At 41.7% G+C, this 19401-nt stretch overlaps 1 protein-coding gene across 1 annotated transcript in view; it reads right to left on the bottom strand.

Moving 5' to 3' along the window:
• The window catches only part of gbe1b (glucan (1,4-alpha-), branching enzyme 1b), a 97523-nt gene that overhangs the window by 47680 nt on the left and 30442 nt on the right, over positions 1-19401 (bottom strand). The window contains exons 8-10 of the mRNA XM_079514829.1: positions 10360-10475; positions 9491-9618; positions 8820-8918 (exon numbers count right to left, since the gene is read on the bottom strand). Of these exons, the coding sequence (XP_079370955.1) occupies positions 8820-8918; positions 9491-9618; positions 10360-10475 (343 nt within the window). The remainder of the gene's footprint in view (positions 1-8819; positions 8919-9490; positions 9619-10359; positions 10476-19401) is intronic.

Below are 19401 nucleotides of genomic sequence, written 5' to 3'. Positions count from 1 at the left end.
CTAAATATAAAAATCACACTTGTGTGAAGTGGCCACCACACAACGTCACAGTGTGCATACCGTCTAAAACGTCAATTTCCTTCTTGTGCTTTAGTGGTGTGTAAGTAAGTACATTTAATTGATATAGCACCTTTCACAGAGGTCTCACAAAGTGCTTTACATACTATAATCATACCCGTGTGAAGTAAGGGGCGCTCTTATCATCGTACATTATAATACATCATCTCATTCCGGCCAATCACAATTTGCGTCCTCACCTTCGTCATTAATGTTTGTGTTACGCAATGTTTAATTTGACGTAATTTGACTATGGCGTAAAATTCTCCATTCATTGTCAATGGGAATTTAATGTTTGTGTAGGACAAAGTTGGTGGCTTCCTCCTGGGGCATCCCGAGACGTTCCAAGGCCAGTGAGTCGATGTAATCCCTCCATCTGCGCCTTGGTCTGCCCCGGGGTCTCCTCCCAGTGGGACATGCATCGAGGACCTCCCTAGGGAGATGCCCGAGAGGCATCCTAACCAGATGCCCGAACCACCTAAGCTGGCTCCTTTCCAGGCGAAGGAGCAGCGGCTGTACTCCGAGTCTCTCCCGGGTGACTGAACTTCTCACCCTATGTCTAAGGGAGATGCCAGCCACCCGTCGGCGAAAACTCATTTTGGGCGCTTGTATTTGCGACCTTATTCTTTCGTTCATGACCCACACTTCATGACCATAGGTGAGAGTAGGAACGAAGATTGCTCAGTAGACAGAGAGCTTTGCCTTCTGGCTAAACTCTCTTTTCGTCACAACAGTGCGGTACAGCGACTGCAATACCGCCCCTGCCGCTCCGATTCTCCGGCTGATCTCCTTCTCCGTCCTCCCCTCACAAGACCCCGAGATACTTAAACTCCTTCACCTGGGGTAATGCCTCATTCCCTACCTGGACTGCACAATCCACCGGTTTCCTGCTGAGAACCATAGCCTCAGATTAGGAGACACTGGTCCTCAACCCAGCCACCGTACACTCGGCTGTGAACCGCACTAAATGACGACATGAACTGGACCGGTTCATGTCATCATTTAGTGCTCTATACAAACATTAAAAGTCCATAGACTTGGCTGCCACATGACATAATTTCGGTATGCTATTGGAGGGGCTAGCGCCTCTCAAAAATATATACAATATCTAAAACATAATGTGAAATAAAATGCATGGATGTACTTCCTTACAAGCAGTCTACAGGCAGAATGCACAAAACAAAACATACTACTGTATGGTGTTCAGTCCAGTATATTTTGTGAGATTAGCCTCGGACAAACAAACAGATTGACAGACTCACAGACCTATTTGTAGACTTGTTTCTTGCAGAGCATCACCATCAAAAAGAGATAATGGCTAATTCCCTACCTCCTCCACATCTAATTGTTGCAATTACGTCTCAATCTATTGTAGCTAGAGGGAAGGGCACTTGTTAATTTAGAGGGCTTTTGTCACATTATCCATTAGGAGTGACAGCATTTTATGCTTGTAATCAGATTGAATCATCCCAAACTTGATCAGGTTCTCTCATTAAGGTATCTTCATATTTCACAGCTAGTTGATCCTAACAGATTGGCACAGGCAGGAAATGAGTCATATGAATCAGTCAGGCAAAGGACAAAGCACAGCATGACACCCAGCTCAAGGAACCAGCAGGCTGTTGATTTGTTCGCACGTACGCACAATCGCACACCATGATTCTCTAAATCTACACATGGCTCACTCTCTGTCTTTGTCTCTGGTTTCCCTCGCTTACTCTCAAAGGCACACACCTCAGTCGGGGCTATACTTCAGCCCATTCAAAACCCTCCTAATTGACACTGTGAGGAGAGTCTAGGCAACCCTGAGTGCACTTCACTGGAAGCACATGAATGCATCCCTGCACAGAAATACATGAATAACACTGCTCGCTTGCTTTCCTCTGGCTTTACGTTTCACATGGCGTGGCCTCCTCAGGGAAGCAACACATATAATCTGAGAGGGGGAGAAGCAACCCAAAGAACGATCTATGTAATGAATATTACATTGCAAGCAATGTTGTTGCCATTTTTTTGTTTTTTTTTAAAGAATGAGCAGCAACTGCCTCTCCAGAGGCATCCAAAGGATTATCCCATGAACCTTCTGGGTAACTGTCAAGAAGGCTGCGCCTCAGTGGTGTACAGCAATGCTCGCTGCACAGCTAGCACAAGCGTCGCTGAGGAAGGTCAAGTCTGGGACTAAACCCCCTCTTCTTCTCCTCCTCCTCCTCCTCTTTCCATCTCGCTCTGCTACCGAGTAAAAACCACTGCTGTGAGAGACAGACTTGATTAACGATGCGTGGATATCCCCCATCGAGAGACAAGAAACACTGGAGTGTGATAGGATGCATGCAGTTACAAGGTCACACACTGTAGCTTCTCATGAAATCAAGTAAATATAACTTGTGTTGTAGTTGGTAACTTGGATTAAACAAGAAAAGAAAAACACTTTTAAGAGACATTATCCAGATATCCTTCAAGATCAAGTAAATATAATATTTGTTCTGTTTGATAAAATAAAAAGGTGTAAAAGAGACATTTTCCACATAACTTGTAGGCCATTCTGTATCTCAAACAGCATATTGCTACCTTTACCAGAAATGTAGAAAGCCAAAATAATGAGAAGCCTGTATCTACCCAGTCCCAGATACAGCAAACACAAAGGTTATGATTCAAGCGATCCGCAGCACCCTCGTCACCCAAACAGATACTCAAAACCCCCCAGAGAGAGGCCGCTATCTGCTTTCCCACAAACATTTTTTTCTGAGGAATCTAAAAAAAAAAAAAAAAAACAGCACACACACGTGAAAAAATTGATGGCCTGGATATGAATGAATACATTCAACATTCGAAAACCCCAAGGGATGAGAATATAATCAATTATGAATTATGTTGGGGCTCCTAACCAGAGTGCACACCAGTCTTCATTCATTCAATCATACAGTAAGATTGCAGATAGTCTTACAACATCCTCTCGAGTGTAGATGGCATGGGCAAAACAACATGTAACTGCACTGTGCACTGTACTGTATGTTAACTGTGATTTATCTAGGGATGTTTTGCAGAGGCTGGATATTGCTCTTTTACTGGAGCATGTTATGGTTAAAGCTGCAATCTGAAACTCATCTCAATGAATAAAATCTGCATGGATGAGTATGTTAAATAATGCAATATAGCATAGCTACCCCAGCAAGCACGGTCAGGACCTGGACGACTTAGTGACGTCTCGATTGGGGCCAGATCAAGTCAAAGCAAGACTAGTCAGATCTGGCCCAGAATATCACCTTATTTCAACAAACATAAATTCTGCCCACTAAGATGGACGTCCCTGGATGAATCCGAGAGACTCCGATCGAGGCCACATCAGCTTAAGTCACCATAACTAGTCAGATCTGGCCCAGAATAAGCTATATTATTTCAACTGGTGAAGACATACTGGAAATGACATAAAGATCATCCCCATATGGGCTGTGATCTGGCCTAGTCCTGAACGTCACCAGAGTCGTCATTTGGCTAGCTGGGACTGATTCAAAGCAGTACTGCCTGAAGCTCGTATAAGCTCAATATCTCCCCATACATATAGCGGGGATGCCTTACTGGAAAAGTGATAGAAATATTGTCTCTCATGCGGGTTTGAATCCGTGGTCAGATTCAAGCTGCTTTTGTTTCCCTAAACCATAGGCTGTAGCTGCCCCATATCTCACATCTTAGTCCCCTAAGTGCCACCCAACATGGAAAATGTAAAAACTACAGTAGTCAGTTTGGTTTGACTAATTTCTACTTATTATGATTGTATAAAATATTATACAGAAGTGTATGACAGAGTTCAAATGACAACCCCCACCTTCTTCTCTTTCCTCACAGCAGACAGTCAAATTCAACAGTCACTACTCCTCTAGCTGAAACAATTAGACTGGGGCACCACAAGCATCTATCATGCATCTCACCAGGCCTGTTTAACCTGCACACAGATGACTGTCAGGGCGATCAGACCCTGAGATATTGTACATCAAACTAGTAGGAAAGTCTGTGAAAGATTTCACATAAATTGCATGCTGCATGATTTGAGGCTTTTAGTTCAATCCTGCAAACTTTCAAAGCCAATGTTAGCCAATTAGGATGGAATATGAAATATCGGACAGATCTGTCTTGAACACATGACTATAGAGATAGTGTATAACGAGAAAAAAGTCGGCCTCCTGGTGGCGCTATAACAGGCCATTCTGGAAAATTTGGGTCAGAGTTTCATCGTTGGCATCCAGGGAGTGTGTGCAAAATGTGGCATCGACTGGGTTAATGGTGCCGGAGATTAGCTGGTAACAGACGGACGGACGGACACACGAACACACACACAGACTCACACACGGACGGACGGAGTGCAAAACATACTCTCTCCCCATGCCTTCGCTACTGATGGAGACAATGATCAAATAACACAGTTATGACTGACACAACTCAATCCACATTTTTGCGGAGTGGTGTGAGAACACCTGGACCTAAATTCCAGCAACACCAAAGAAACCAGCCCATTCGCCCAAGCCTGGAGATAAATGGCCAACATTACAGCGCATTGAGCATAAACCTGTCACGAGGAGTATAAACTTCGCACGACCATCGATCACAAGCTCACTTTTAAGACCAATGGCGAGAGGATACATTTCAAGTGCCAACAAACGCCTGTTCTTCCGCAGGAAGATGAGGTCCAGGTCCATCTATTGCCCAGAGCTACATCTGTGGCTTTTCACCTACCTCTGACTGCTGAACACTTCACTTCAATATCCCCTACTTGTACAATGTACAGTACACATGCATGCATACCGGTATGTTCATTATTGTGCACACACTCGGAGACAGTGTATGTAGATGGGATTTTAATTACTGTTACAGCTTTTACTTATTATTACTTGCGCGAGCAGAGTGGCGCAAGTACCGTTTTCGGCTGCGTATGTCCGTGACTGCTTCGGCCAATCGGGGGTTGTGAATTTTCGGTGACACGCTCGGCCAATCAGGGATTGTGTATTGTCTTTGGTGGCGTCGCTTGGCCAATCAGATCGTAAATTGCCAGTTTGCTGCGTATGTCGGTGGCCCCTCGACCGATTGGATTGGGTCCATGTGTTGGTGGCATCGCTCGGCCAATCAAGGATTGGGTGATGACGTAACTGTGTATGTTTATCTAAGAACGGACATACAGTATGTGGATGGCGCAACAAATTTGAGTTTCAAAGTTATATATAGGGGACTTAAAAAGTTCATGGATGCTAATGGTGTCCGTTTCTATTTACGCATTTGGACGGTAAGTTGCAGACAAGAGTCAGAGATAAGTTGCGCGCTCTGCTCGCGCACAAGTAGGCCGGCCATTCATGGCCAACTTGTGTGCGAAGCGCAAGTTGGCAGCTTGACAGAGTGCATTTCTAGTTGTTTTATGTATGGGAGCTTGTAGAGTGTCTATTTTTGAATAGCAGATGTATAAAACGAATAATCTAAAAGGAGACTATGTTGTCCATCTCTGTGTCCGTCCTTCTGCCTGTAGGTCCAACTGTGAACAGCTAATCTCCGGCACTGTTGTGAAATCGCTGTGAAACTTTGCATGGACACACTCCCAGTAGGCCAAAGAAGAACCACTCATGGTGGAGCTAAATCAGGTCGAGACATTGTGTTTTATTCAAAACACGTTTTGCTGCTACAGATGTAGTCCAAACTCATGCAAATCAGCACACATTGTATCTGACGTCTTGTGATCAAAATGTGTGGGCCCTGTGTAGGCCACAAGCCTGGCAGAGACCGCTTTTCTTGTTTTATTATTGTATACTATAGAAGTTTACATTGTCATGGTGTGATGTTTTGTTATGCAAATCGGTTGTATTTATTATACATGCCTGAAAGAGTCCTTCTTTTGGCTTAGCATCTCCCGGCCGACAAAGAGAAGTGTGTGTGCGTGTGTCAATTGAATTAAGCTGCAGAGCATCAGTAATTAGCAGAGTGAGAGACGTGTTAGCGCTCCTGTATATACTACAATTATTGAAGGGGTTCTCGCCCAGGCGTTTCCTTTTCTTTTGAAAGGAAAATGCATATGGTCTCTGAGGCTATTATACATGCCACAATCAAATGTCTTTTAACGAACATGTATGATTAGTGGTTATTTGCAGTTCAAATCAAACCACCTTTTGGAATGCATTGTGAGCCAGGCCTAATCACGCAACATCAGTGTCTGACCTCGTCACTGGGTCTAGTGCCTAATGGAAGCAAATCATGAGCATTGATATGGAGTTGGTCCCCCTTTGTTACTATAATATCCTCCATTATTCTAGGACGGCGTTTCACTAGTTGGAGCATTTCTGCTGCAATTTGCTTCCATTCACCAGCATTAGTGAGGTTGGACACTTCATGTTGCTACCCCAAGAACAGCAGTTTCAGAAAGAATAATGAAGCAAAGAAAAATCTTATGGTGAATACTGGTCTATTGAATTGCCTCCTCTTAAGAAGGCACGACAAAAGGCCTTTCAACCAGACCAGTGACTAGACTGAAAGCTTACTTTTCCCACTCTCGTTCCTTTTGATTTATTTTCTTTTCTTTGATTTCTTCTTCTTTGTGTCTAATAAAAATCTACATCAATGCAAAAAAGATTATTGTCAGTTTTCATAATTACTGATTAATTGACGATTTCCAGATGAATAATGAATCAAATGCTGTTGTTTTTCAATAACCATTATATGACTCGCTCTCTTTCATTCATAAATGAATGTCACAAGGCATAAATAATAGCTGGTTATCACCTTGACATTACGCTCTAGACAGCAGGATTACAGAGAAATACACTACTACACAAATAAGCAAAAGGAACAAAAGTGTATATACTGTACTAACCTCAAGGCACAAAGCAAAAAGAACCAGGGACAGCTTTGATGCACACACAGCTTAAGTCATTTAGGCCTGACGTCGAAATTTAAAAAAATGTTCGCTCTGAAAGAATATATACCTATTCAAAGATTTGTGCCGCATTTTTACGATTTCTCAAAAATAGCAGACCTACAAGTTCATAGCGCGCCACTCGGTGGCGCGCTATGAGCTTGTAGATCTGCTATTTTTCAATAGCTAAAGTATAACAGAATGCTTGAAACACCAAAAGGGGTTCCTGCCCAAAATGGGTTAAGTCATTCAGTAATTTCAACCCCCTTCACAACAATCCAAAACTCTGGAAAATACATTTGACTGTGTACAGTATGATTCTGACCGATTTCATGGACTATGAGTAATGTTTATTGGATGCCTCATTTCACACCAAAGGGCAATAAATTCATAGATTTGCATTGAAATTCATCTCCCTGCCTTTACCCTCCCTGAGAAACTCAGGCTGCTTTCACATTAGGTATGATTACTTCTTACTGTGCCAGAGTACGATTGCCCCTCTCCGGTAACAGTAAGCTTTCACATTAGTCATGTTATTCCGTATCCGAGTAGTTGTGATTGTATGCTTTCATCTGGCAAAGATTTAAGAAAGCATTTAAAAGTAAATAACAGTCGACGCTTTGGTAGCATTGGCTTTCACAATTCACACTGATACATAGTGTGAATATTACTGGTGTGAATGTGCCATGAGATACACTACAGTACACAGTAAACTCCTCAGTGTTCATTTATCCAATTTGTACAGAGTGTGTGCAAATGGACCTGTAACATTGATGACATCATCAAGATGTACTTCACCATGTTAATGATTTTTTTCAGACCTCCAGTTATAGGCAACACAGAATGGGGGGACTCTACAGCTCTAAGGTATATAAATGACATAGTAATGTAATGTTAAAATGAATGGTATTCCCCTTTAACACAGTGTATTTTACAGTCTGACCAAGGAGGCCACAGGTTCAGAGATACAGTGCTGTTCCACTGCTGCAGGCAGCAGATTAATGCAAATACGTTTATACCCAGCCTCAGGTTAAATGTTGGTCTGGAATCTGGATATAGCAAGTTTGTATTACCGTAAGTCATTATTTTCCCATCTCAATTATCTCTACTGTATGATATATTTATAATAAATACAAATACAAATATAATAAAATGATGAAAAGGACTAATGGCTTGTGTTTTTTATTTTTAAATACTAATAACAAAAATGTTAAATTTCCTATTTAAATGTATTTAACCCATTTTGGGCGGGACCCCTTTTGGTGTTAGCATTATGTTATGCTTTAGCTATTGAAAAATAGCAGATCTACAAGCTCATAACATTAATAACTTTGGGGCGGGCCTGTCTAGAGTTTGAATGGACAGGTATCAGTCACAAGGGAGACATTGAAGGGGAAGCACGGATGGGGAAGGATCAACATATGTAATGTCGGAACAGGTCAGCTCCATATATGGAGATCTAAGGGTTTGAGGTCAGATGTAGAGTTGCTGGCCAATATTGATGACATCAGGGATCTCCATATATGGGCATTCCCATATGGAGGCGTGGGGTGACAGACGGACTGACGGCAAATGTACGTTTTCATAGTAAATGCGACCTGCGGTCTCAATTAAATGAATCATTTAACAAATGTGTTGAAGAAATATTGAAATATTGAGTGAGCTTGTAGATTTTCTGTATTTTTTAAAGTTTGACACTTTTCACCTACAAGGACATGACAAAAATAGAGCATTATGATCGATTATTTTATCAAATTATCGATACTTGAATGTTTTTGTATAATCCAATAAATCAATTAGTTTGATTAATTGTTGCACCCTTTGTTGAGCTATTTATGGTCAATTTATATTATTGCCTTTCTCCAAACATGCTCACCTGGATCCACTTGTCTGGGATGGCCATAGCCAGACGGTAATCAAAACCAAGCCCTCCCTCTGCCACTCCTCTGCACAGCGCAGGCATTCCTGACACATCCTAGGATGAGACAAACATTCTAATTACATTTCCGTGTGTTTGCATCTGTGAGAGTGATTTCTTTAATAATTATTTTTTATTTTGCATTTGCATCTTTATCTGTGCGACAATATGCTAAAAATTACATGTTTACTACATGTACTACACTTGACAGCACACATACCAAAAAAAATGGTGGCAACCCCATTTACCACTGCACCATATTTTAATTAAACCAATGACAACTGGTGTGAGGGGTAGAGTGTTAGTCACTGTGCTCATTAATCTTAACAGTGGTCGGTGTCAGTGAGACATTACTGAATATTAAGTTTACGTGTGTGTGTGTGTGTGTGTGTGTGTGTGTGTGTGTGTGTGTGTGTGTGTGTGTGTGTGTGTGTGTGTGTGTGTGTGGTTGTGTGTGTGTGTGTGTGGTATGCGCGCAAACATGCAGGATTACAGTACACAGTTAAGTCCTCAGTGTTCATTTATGCATTCATAACTCTGTGAGTCGAAGATAACCAGATGGGCCCGGTTACATTTGTGTACTTACAGAGTCAAATGAACACAATTTTTGACAGAGTAGGTCGTCTCACCTCTGCGATGGTGATACAGTCAGGATAGAGTGTGTGCAGAATGTGGTTGGCCAGCATCAGGTAAACCAGAGAGTCCTCATCCACCTGTAGGCCGAAGTACTCACTGTAGTCCCCTGAGAAGCCGCTACCTGAGTGAACAGTCGTGCACACAACACACATCTGCCATATTACACCTGCGGATTGAACAGCCGTGCACACTACACACATCTGCTATAGTACGGCTTGAGCAATTTTCGCACGTCAGCTTATCTCGCTGCTCCACTTTCTATTCAAAATGTCTGGAATTCCCCACAAAAGAAAGAAGACTAAAGAATGTGGCCTTTCTCCCTGCAACACATCAGTTCTTTCACAGGAACATTGATATGAAGCACCAATGCATGTTCACCAGATCAAATAAACCATTCTTGTGAAGCCCGCTGGAATGGCACCGTTCAGCCCCGTCAGCCAAACCCTGCTGGCTAAACCCAACGCTTCAGCTGCCTTGCATTGCAAATGAAATGCTCAGTGCTACAATGCGTGTTGGACTATGGGATGAGCTGGCTGATATGCTTTGTGCACAGTGCACATCACTCCAGTCCTGTTAGCTAGCCTTACTGAAGACATGGTGGTGGTGCATGACTCCAGTCCTGTTAGCTAGCCTTACCTATACCATGGTGGTGGTACTGTACAACATGATTCCACTTCCGTTAGCTAGCCTTACCTATGCCATGGTGGTGATACTGTACAACATGATACTGTATATATACTCTCAATAGCATACACGTCATGGTGGGGGGTACATGCTTGCATGACTCCACTCCTGTCAGATAGCTATACCTATGCCATGGTGTTGGTTGGTACATGACTGTAGCCCTGTTAGCTAGCCTTACCTATGCCATGGTGGTGGTACAGCATGGAGGTCACGCCATCAAAGCGGAAGCCGTCGAAGCGGTACTCCTCCATCCACCAGCGCAAGTTTGACAACAGGAACCGCAACACTTCCCAGCTAGAAAGGAAAGAGTGCACGCACACGCACGCACGCGCACGCATGCACACACACACACACACGCACACACACACACACACACGACTTCAAGGTCAGACAAACAAGACGTTGTGAATTATTCACACATCTCTTCACACAGGTTGCAGGCTCCAGAGATTAATTTTCACCACTACAGGACATTCCCATATTGATAGGCAGAGCTGCACTATGTCAGAGATGGAGTGTGAGTGGTAAAGGATGGTGTTTTCATTAACTAAACTGTAGAGGCGAAGCCAAGCCATCCCTGATGTGTCCAATTGTTAGCACTGTCAGGAAGAGAAATCAATGGCTTTACAGTATACAGCCTTGTCTGGTTTCCATCAGCATGCCGACTCACTAAATGTTAAGTATGTCTCTGCGTGTTTGAACCGATATGTTTTCATGTAACACCTGGGTAAACAAAGACCATGCTGAGGAAATGGGTTCCCTCTCACAGTCAAGGATAAGATCAGAGATAATACTTCCACCTGCTTTTGGCGCCATTAGCGAAGTGTGACTGACATCTCAGTCCACACAACCAGGAAGACAACAACTCTGACAGATAACGTTGTTAACTAACTAGTGAGACAGAGATGGAGGGCCTTTCTGGCTGTTCTATGTCGGCACAGAATTTAGGAGTTGATTTTGATTGATGGTGTATTTTAGCCCCTATCCTTGAAGGTTGAAGAATCTGGGAAAAGGTGTCATCCCGACATGAACAAATAACTAGACACGTCCAGTCTATGTGATCAAGCACATGTTGCCATAGAATCATCAGTTAAGTGCTGGTCAGTGCTGATCATGTTGGTCTGGACATTCCAGAAGCAGGCTGCTGACAACAAAATAAATATTGTATAATTTTATTGAGTAATATCATTTAACCATTACTAGTATGTAAGTGCTGGTGACTATATGCAAATGATGTGTAATGAAGCAACATCCTTATACACATGCTGAAAATAATTTTAGGTAACAGTCTTCAAATATGATCTGGAATTGTAGTGACAGTAAATAAAATGTTTTACTGTGTAGCATAGAGGATGCAAGGCACATGCTATATTCATGACCACTGATCTACTGTAGTGTAGATCTGGCAAATGCTTAATAAATACTTAATAATAAGCCCTATATACTTCGACATTTTGTGAGCTTGTCGTACAGCGATGCAACTTGTAGCTGCAATTGTCACTATTTCAGAAAATCTTTGAAATTGAAAATGTTTGCTTATAATGACATGCCTAAAATAGAGATGAAAGATTGTGGTTAAGTGCTCTCTGTACTATACTGTATAAAGTTGCCTCTTCTCGTGTCTTGTAAATGGAGATGAGCATGAAGAGCATACCGTTTGGAGGCCATAAATCTACAATACATAACTTTCAAACACGTGTCTCCCCTGTGAGAGAACAAACCTCTACTGATCGGTCAAGAGCCAATCCCGGCTTGGCCAGGAGAGATATTGCACTTATGAGCTTCAGGCTGTACTATAAGTACATGTCAACCAGTACAGTAGGTGTCCTGCCCAATACCAGGATCAATATTTCTCAATGGAAGAGTAGGGTAAACTATAGGGGTGTAACAATACATTTTAATAGCGATACGATAAATATCACAGTACATGGTTGACGTACATGGACGATATTGGTTCATGATTCATGATTCAATGATTTAAAATCGTTACAGTAACTATTTAGCAAAGACATGAAATATGTGTGAAACATGTGGATATAGCAGGTTTTTTAGGGAAACATTTATTAGTATGCATATCAAATAAACAGTGTTTCTCTGGCAAATACATGGACATTATATTTGAACACATATGGACAAACCTGCACCTTGACATGAACACAGAGAATTCACACATGTACGTGCTTAGTATTGATACTATTATTTAAATTGCAAAACGATTCGATACCAATTATTAGCATTTCAAAATGATACGATACAAAGTCAAACGATACGATATGTTGAGTTTCCATTTCGATTCTTGAAATTAAAATGGATTTTTCGACCACTGCAGATGTTCTAGTTATATTGTATATTAACATAATCTACCATACAGATTGTTTAAGATATTGCTTTAGTGATTCAAATAAGATATAGACTGCATCTTTAATTGTCAAAATGACAAACAATGTACACAATATTGGGGCATATCAGAAAATCCCAAATTCCCAACGACATTACATTATCTAAAAATACATTTAGATAATGTGATGTTCCACGCTCCGTATTGTGGGGGCGGGAGGGAACACCCCAGCGGCACTGTTTGATAGGTGTAAAGCTGCATGCTTCCCCAGAGGAAATGCAACATGGGATCCTTGTAGAATCCGATATAGCAACCTGGCTGGGTGGTCACACAGCTCCTGTGATAAATAGATTAGGTGCACCACTCCACTGCACAGAGCCAACAAAGGCTCAGACACAATGTATCCTCACGGGATAGAGATAATAGCCAGCGAGAGCCAGCGGCTCAAGATGAAACCATACTGCCACATTAAGATCCACAATGCCATTCATCACCAAGTCCAATTACAGCGGGAAGTTAGATCCCTACACCTGATGCAATACGCTGCGTGGTGCTTATCTACCCTGTGAAATCCTGAGTGGCAATTCAACTCAGAGAGTGGACAAATGTAACCAAATGCGTTCATTTTGTTGTATGTGTACACTCGCTGAGTTACACTCTTTTAAAGTGGTGCATGCCGATTCTACAAGTGACTGCGTGTGTGTGCATGGCACAGCCACACGCGTTGTCTGACTCTGTATGTGCATGTGTAACGCCCGGGATTCGAACTCGGGACTCCCGCGTGAAAGTCCAACATATTAACCACTAGTGTTTAAGATGTTGGACATCCCTATGGACCGGGGGAGATATTAGACTTTTGAGGCCATCAGGCAGAGGCTCTGAGCCACTCTGCTACACTCACCCCCCCTTTGACCTCCTCCCACGGGGAAATCCGATCCGGGTCACAGCATTTTTGTGTACACTGAAAAATGTTACCAGGCATGGCCAGACCACTGCGTAGATATATTAGTCTTGGATCTGTGTGTGGAACCTGCATTTAGGGCCAGATTTTTAAAAAATGCCTCCGTTAAACCTGCCCCATATTTGCATGGTGGGCCTGATAGGTGCCTCACAACTTCAGGGGCAGGGAAATCCAAACACAACCGAGCGGGGCCAGACCAAATCTGCCACAGGCTTTTATTTTCACTTTTGTTTTGCACTAGACTAGCACATTTGTCTGGTTTCCAGTAGTGATGGGAGATTAATCGGCAAACACATCGGTATCGGACGATTTTAGTTGTTTTTAGATTAAACCGGCATTGGTTCGATTAATCAATCAGGCCGATTAATTAATCGGTCCGATTAATCGGTCTGTCTTTACAGATAAACAAGCCCAAAGTAACAGCTTGAACAGATCTACAAGCTCACAATATTAAATATAAAAGGTATTTAAGTTAAATCTGACCTGCCTGAAGTGCAGATACCCTGTTACATGTAATTTTCAGAATGGACAAAATTATCATAATTTTCATCGACATCGGTAATATCGGTTATCGGCCATAACAGCAATTAATTATATCGGATATCGATATCGGCCAAAATGTCTCATCGGCACATCCCTAGTTTCCAGGCTAAGTTAAATTAACATAGATTATTTTACAGGGTATGCAGTTAAATTAATTCGACCTCTGGTTTGTGATATTATTACGAAAGTGGGTCACACTTGCGGCTGTATTCATCATGCAAAACCTCACCAAAGGAAATATAGCCAATTTGTTTCTAACCACTATTGGAGTTGAAGTGTGAATGTTGTGAGTTTGCATGCAGCAACATTCAAAATAATATATTGACATGATCTGATAACAGTGATATTTGATATTTTAACTATAAGGCGTACCATGTTAAATGAATGTCAAACGGAGATAAACTAAGTGAATCTGCATTCATTCATCTTTTGTAAATCAGTTCGTATTTCATCTTCTCCTACTAGGCCTTATCAGAAGCTTATTCCCTGTGTCCATATTCTAGAATTGATGTGACAATTACAGCACAAAAACCTAAACATGCTGTGTTCCTGGATGTCCGTTTTATATAAAGGGTCAAGGTAACTTGTCATAGTGGCAGAGAGGAAGATTTAAGTGCCTGTAGTCACAACATTACAGTTAAGCTCCAGATAAGACAAAATAAATTTAAAAAGCGGACAGGTCATTCCACAAGAGTTGTGATGCTCAAACAACAACACTAGACAGCCTGATGGATGGTGTGCATTTGTTAGAGCGAAAAGGACATATAAGGTGCTTCATTTAAGGCATTTCAGGCTTTTCCCCGGTCCCCTGGTATTGATGCATCCAGGGACAGTGGCATTGACCAGAAACACAACTGCAATACATTTCAGTCCCAGTCACTTTCTGAGGCTATTAATTAGAACACCAGATACCAGCAATTATACTTTTTGAAAGGTAGGAATTGCTGGTGGTGTATAATCTCCTTAATAGATTTAATCTAAACAAGTGTGTAAGATCGACCCGCCGGCGGCGGCCGGCTATGACTTTCCCAACTAAACTGCGCACTCACAACTTGTCTCAAATGTAATAGATACAAAAATAAATCATATTATTAAATTAAGAAAAACTGTAACCGGGCACCATGACATGGTGGACATATGCTCCAATGGACTGTTTTCCTACTGGACTGTGTCATAGCAGGATCCAAACAGCTGCAGATAATAACATTCATAATGAGTCCGTTTGATTTAGATGTGCCTAAGAATTAAGCATCGACAACATAGAGGCTATGAGCATACCTGGAAGTTATGCGAAGATTATATGAAAATGGCTTGAATGTTATCTTTACTAGATAGATACAGTGTAATACTGTAGTGGAGGACCTCTACGTTCCTGTCCATTGGTAATGTGTGGTATGTAACAAAAGCTCATGCACGCACACGCACACATGCACACACACACACACACACCTGGAGCTACAGTTGTTGAGCTCATTACCTGGAGCTCAGCTCACCAGAGGCTGCAAGCTGTGGCAGGAAAAACACCTCACGGGTACAGGAATTACAGGCTTTTGGACTAGACTGGCATTTGAACCCTTGACCGTTTATTTTTGGCTTCTTGATTGATTGGTCAGCTGGATAGTGGCCCAGTCTTTCGAGGGACCGATGAAGTAAAAGGTGAAAACTCCTAGGGGACTCGGGAGCCTGCCTGGTTGTTTTGTTTCTATCTTGCCAAATTTCTATTCTATTCCCTTTTTCTTTGTTTTGTTTTGAACACAATAAAACCCCCAGGCCAGTCACCAGCGGGGAACTCTATCTCTTGCCTTCACATGTTACTCTTATACCTCCCCTTTACTGTTACATAGTATGCTGTGGAGAGAACCAGGAAATAAAGGGAACACAGAAATGACATGTAACGTTTGGCAAATTCACACATTGCTAGACACCGATTATGCTGTAAAATTTGTATAATTCTAGAGATGTACAGATAAAAGATTTTTTTTTATATCAATTTTGTATTTATTTTAAAATAAAACAGATGAAAGATTTGATATAAAATGAGATTGGCTAATTAGACTGCCAGTAGTCTACAATACGTATTTGAGTTATAATAAGGGAACTTTGATGAGATGATTAAATGAGATTATATTCACAAAATCCCACTGAGGAACCATTTTATTAGATTTTTCTTATTGGTTAAAAATATATTTTAACCATTGCACCATGGAGTCAGGTTACATAATACCAAACTGGCCTCTTTTTCACCATGGCTGGAGACACTCCATATACCACTATTGAAGTCCTCAGGCAGGTTGTACCCGAGTCTAAGCTCAAGACAAAGTATGACTGTGAATTTGATGTCAGGGCTCCTTGACTCTGAAATGACCTGCCTGAGGCTTGATAAATCACTGTTTTCTTACATTTATCAAAAGGCTGTTCCATAAATTTAAAGTGTGAAATTGTAATGCTCACTTCATCGTTATGGTATTTTTATTATGTTGCTGCATTTATTGTATTATTTCTTCATCGGTTTTATGTAAAGCAAACACAACAATGACTTTTAGAAGACATTAATACATGCAGTGCATGTCAGCATGCATGCTGCGGTGTGCAGTAATGTCAAAAAGAAAATGATTTCATTGACCATCAAACACTCTACCCTCATAAGATGGAGAAGAATTGAAACGATCTTTTTCACTCAAAAGCTTGGCCTTGGGCCTATAGTCATATCTAAAGAATATATACAAAGATACATGAAAAATGGATTCAAATGATTCTACTAGAGCCACAGTGTGAGGATTACTGGGGAAGCGAACCTCAAAACTGTCAGAAGTCTCACATCTGAAGGGCCTGATCTGCAGAAAGGTCTGCCATCAATGGCTGGAATGAGATGATGGCTGCCTGCCCCTTCAAACCATGAAATAATATGGGCTACATTAATTTACTCACTGTCTCAAGGTGTCCTTGCCCTCTTTGAAAAGGCTTATTAAAGCAGCAGTAAAAAAAGAAGAAAAAAAGACAAGACACGGGTCCTGAATATCCCAGAGCCAGTTAGTGTTCATCACATTGGGAGCACCATATGGACACAGTATGTATACTGTACAATACAATAAAGTATATGTTACCGTAGAGAATAAATAAAGTCAAAGAATGATGGTCTTGTGTGTGTGATGTGTGATAGGAACTATCAGCAAGACTGAAAGGGAAGGTGTAAAAGACTGTGGTGAGACCAGCTATGTTGTATGGTTTAGAGACAGTCGCACTGAGGAAACGTCAGGAAGCAGAGCTGGAGGTAGCAGAGACCATTACGTTGAGGTTCTCTCTGGGAGTAACACAGATGTATAGGATCAGGAACGAGTACATCAGAGGGACAGCGCATGTCAGATGTTTTGGAGATAAAGCCAGAGAGGCCAGACTGAGATGGTTTGGACATGCACAGAGGAGGGATAATGAGTATATCGGTAGAAGGATGTTGACGTTGAACTGCCAGGCAGGAGGTCTAGAGGAAGACCAAAGAGAAGATTTAATGTATGGATGTAGTGAAAGAGGACATGAAGTTAGTTGGTGTGAGAAAAGAGGAGGCAGAGGACAGGGTGAGGTAGAGGCAGATGATTCGCTGTGGTGACCCCTGAAGGGAAAAGCCAAAAGGAAAAGAGGAAGAAAGAATGATGGTAATAACTCCCGAGTACGCAATCCATGCATGGTAAAGTTAATTTACCTCAGGATTTTACAGATTAGAAGCATCAAACCATAAACATATGTCTATCAACCTTCATTGCGACCATAGGTCGCAGTTTACACTAAAACCTGTCAGTCAGTCAGTCACGCCTCGTGACACGCTCCATATATGGCCAATTCATTCCATTATATTCATCTGACCTCATCAAACTCTGTATACTCAAGACACTGCCCCCGCCGCCACCCTTAGATCTCCATTATATGGAGCTGATCTGTTCTGACATTCCATATGTTGATCTGACCTCATCAAACCCTGTACATTCAAGAGTAGTAAGACACTGCCCCCACTGCCAGATAGTAGTATTTTTCATTGTGTATTTTTTGGTCAAAGTTGATCCCATGTCAAAACGCCAGCGCTCGCCCAGCAGTCTACGGCAGAGGTTCTCAACTGTGCCTTATTAAGAAGCTCTGTTGTTTCAGCGCAACCTCGCCCTTTAGAGCGAGGTCACTTCTCAGTTCTCACCCTCAGGGTGACATGGTGGACATGAAACAAGGTGTTCTTTGACAGAGATGTTGATGGGGACAACTGAGAGAACAAGCCAGCAGCATGCAACCTGTATCCGCCTGTATCAGTGTCTGCATAATGATTCTTATATTACGGCTGCTTGGTTAAAAATGGATATCATTTTAGGGTCCTTGGTTCCTGACATCCTTCTGGGGTCTGTTTCCTCCAAAAAGGAACGTGTGACACAAAGGACACATCCAAACAACCGGTGAGAGTGGCTAGGGAGGAAATGAATCCATGTGATATGAGGAGACTTCAACAGCGTGTAACGCTGTCCTTATTATAGCCTCTATGCCTCACACTAAGCATTTTATAATGCATTAGAAGTTGCACATACTTATTAAACGCAAGTTCAAAGGGGTAGTTGATAGGTGCAGGTTCCCGTTTCCTTTTAATGTGTGGTGGGATCATTTCCCAGTGACAGACAGCAGAGGAGAGATTAATTAGAGGCGCAAACACAAACACCAATCAATGGCTTTGGTATACAGTGCACAGTGACAGGGTCAGATAATAACCACCTCCAACTTAAGTGGATTTGCGTGCACAGACTTTGATGTTTTTTCCCCCATCATGCTTCTATAATGATCTGAAAATATGAATATCACATGCATTGCTCAGAGCTGCCAACGTAACATCGTATCATGATTCGCAATTCTTTGAAATTGAACATCCATCTGGCCATGCATTATTGTATGATCTAAGAGACTCAGAGGAAGCTTACACGTACCATTAACACTGCATTCTAAGCCTTGGGAGTATCAAATCATCTTGCTACATAGCCACTAAGTTGAAAGATGTAGTCTGCCATCTCAGGAACATGCCATATCTTTGACCATCATGAAATTATGCAATATCAGTTAATCTCTGAAAGTGTGTTACATCAGATCACTCGTAGTTGCACACAACTGGGAAACTTTGTACTTTCTGTCTTATCACTTGATGTACCATTTCATTTAAATTAACTTGGCCAGTAAAATATGAAATGTATACACATTAGTGACATCACTGGCTGTGAGGAAATGCATACTGTACATTTCCATGTAAAGTTGTCTTTTGTATAGACATTTTGTATAGAAATTGCATAGTGCAATATTGTTGGCTGCTTGCAGCCAGCGTGATCAGTGACAAAATAAATAAACAAATAACAATTATTTTG

Source organism: Electrona antarctica (genome assembly GCF_951216825.1).
Source record: "Electrona antarctica genome assembly, chromosome: 11".
Classification (NCBI taxonomy): domain Eukaryota; kingdom Metazoa; phylum Chordata; class Actinopteri; order Myctophiformes; family Myctophidae; genus Electrona; species Electrona antarctica.
This window is presented reverse-complemented; position numbering and strand designations above follow the sequence as displayed.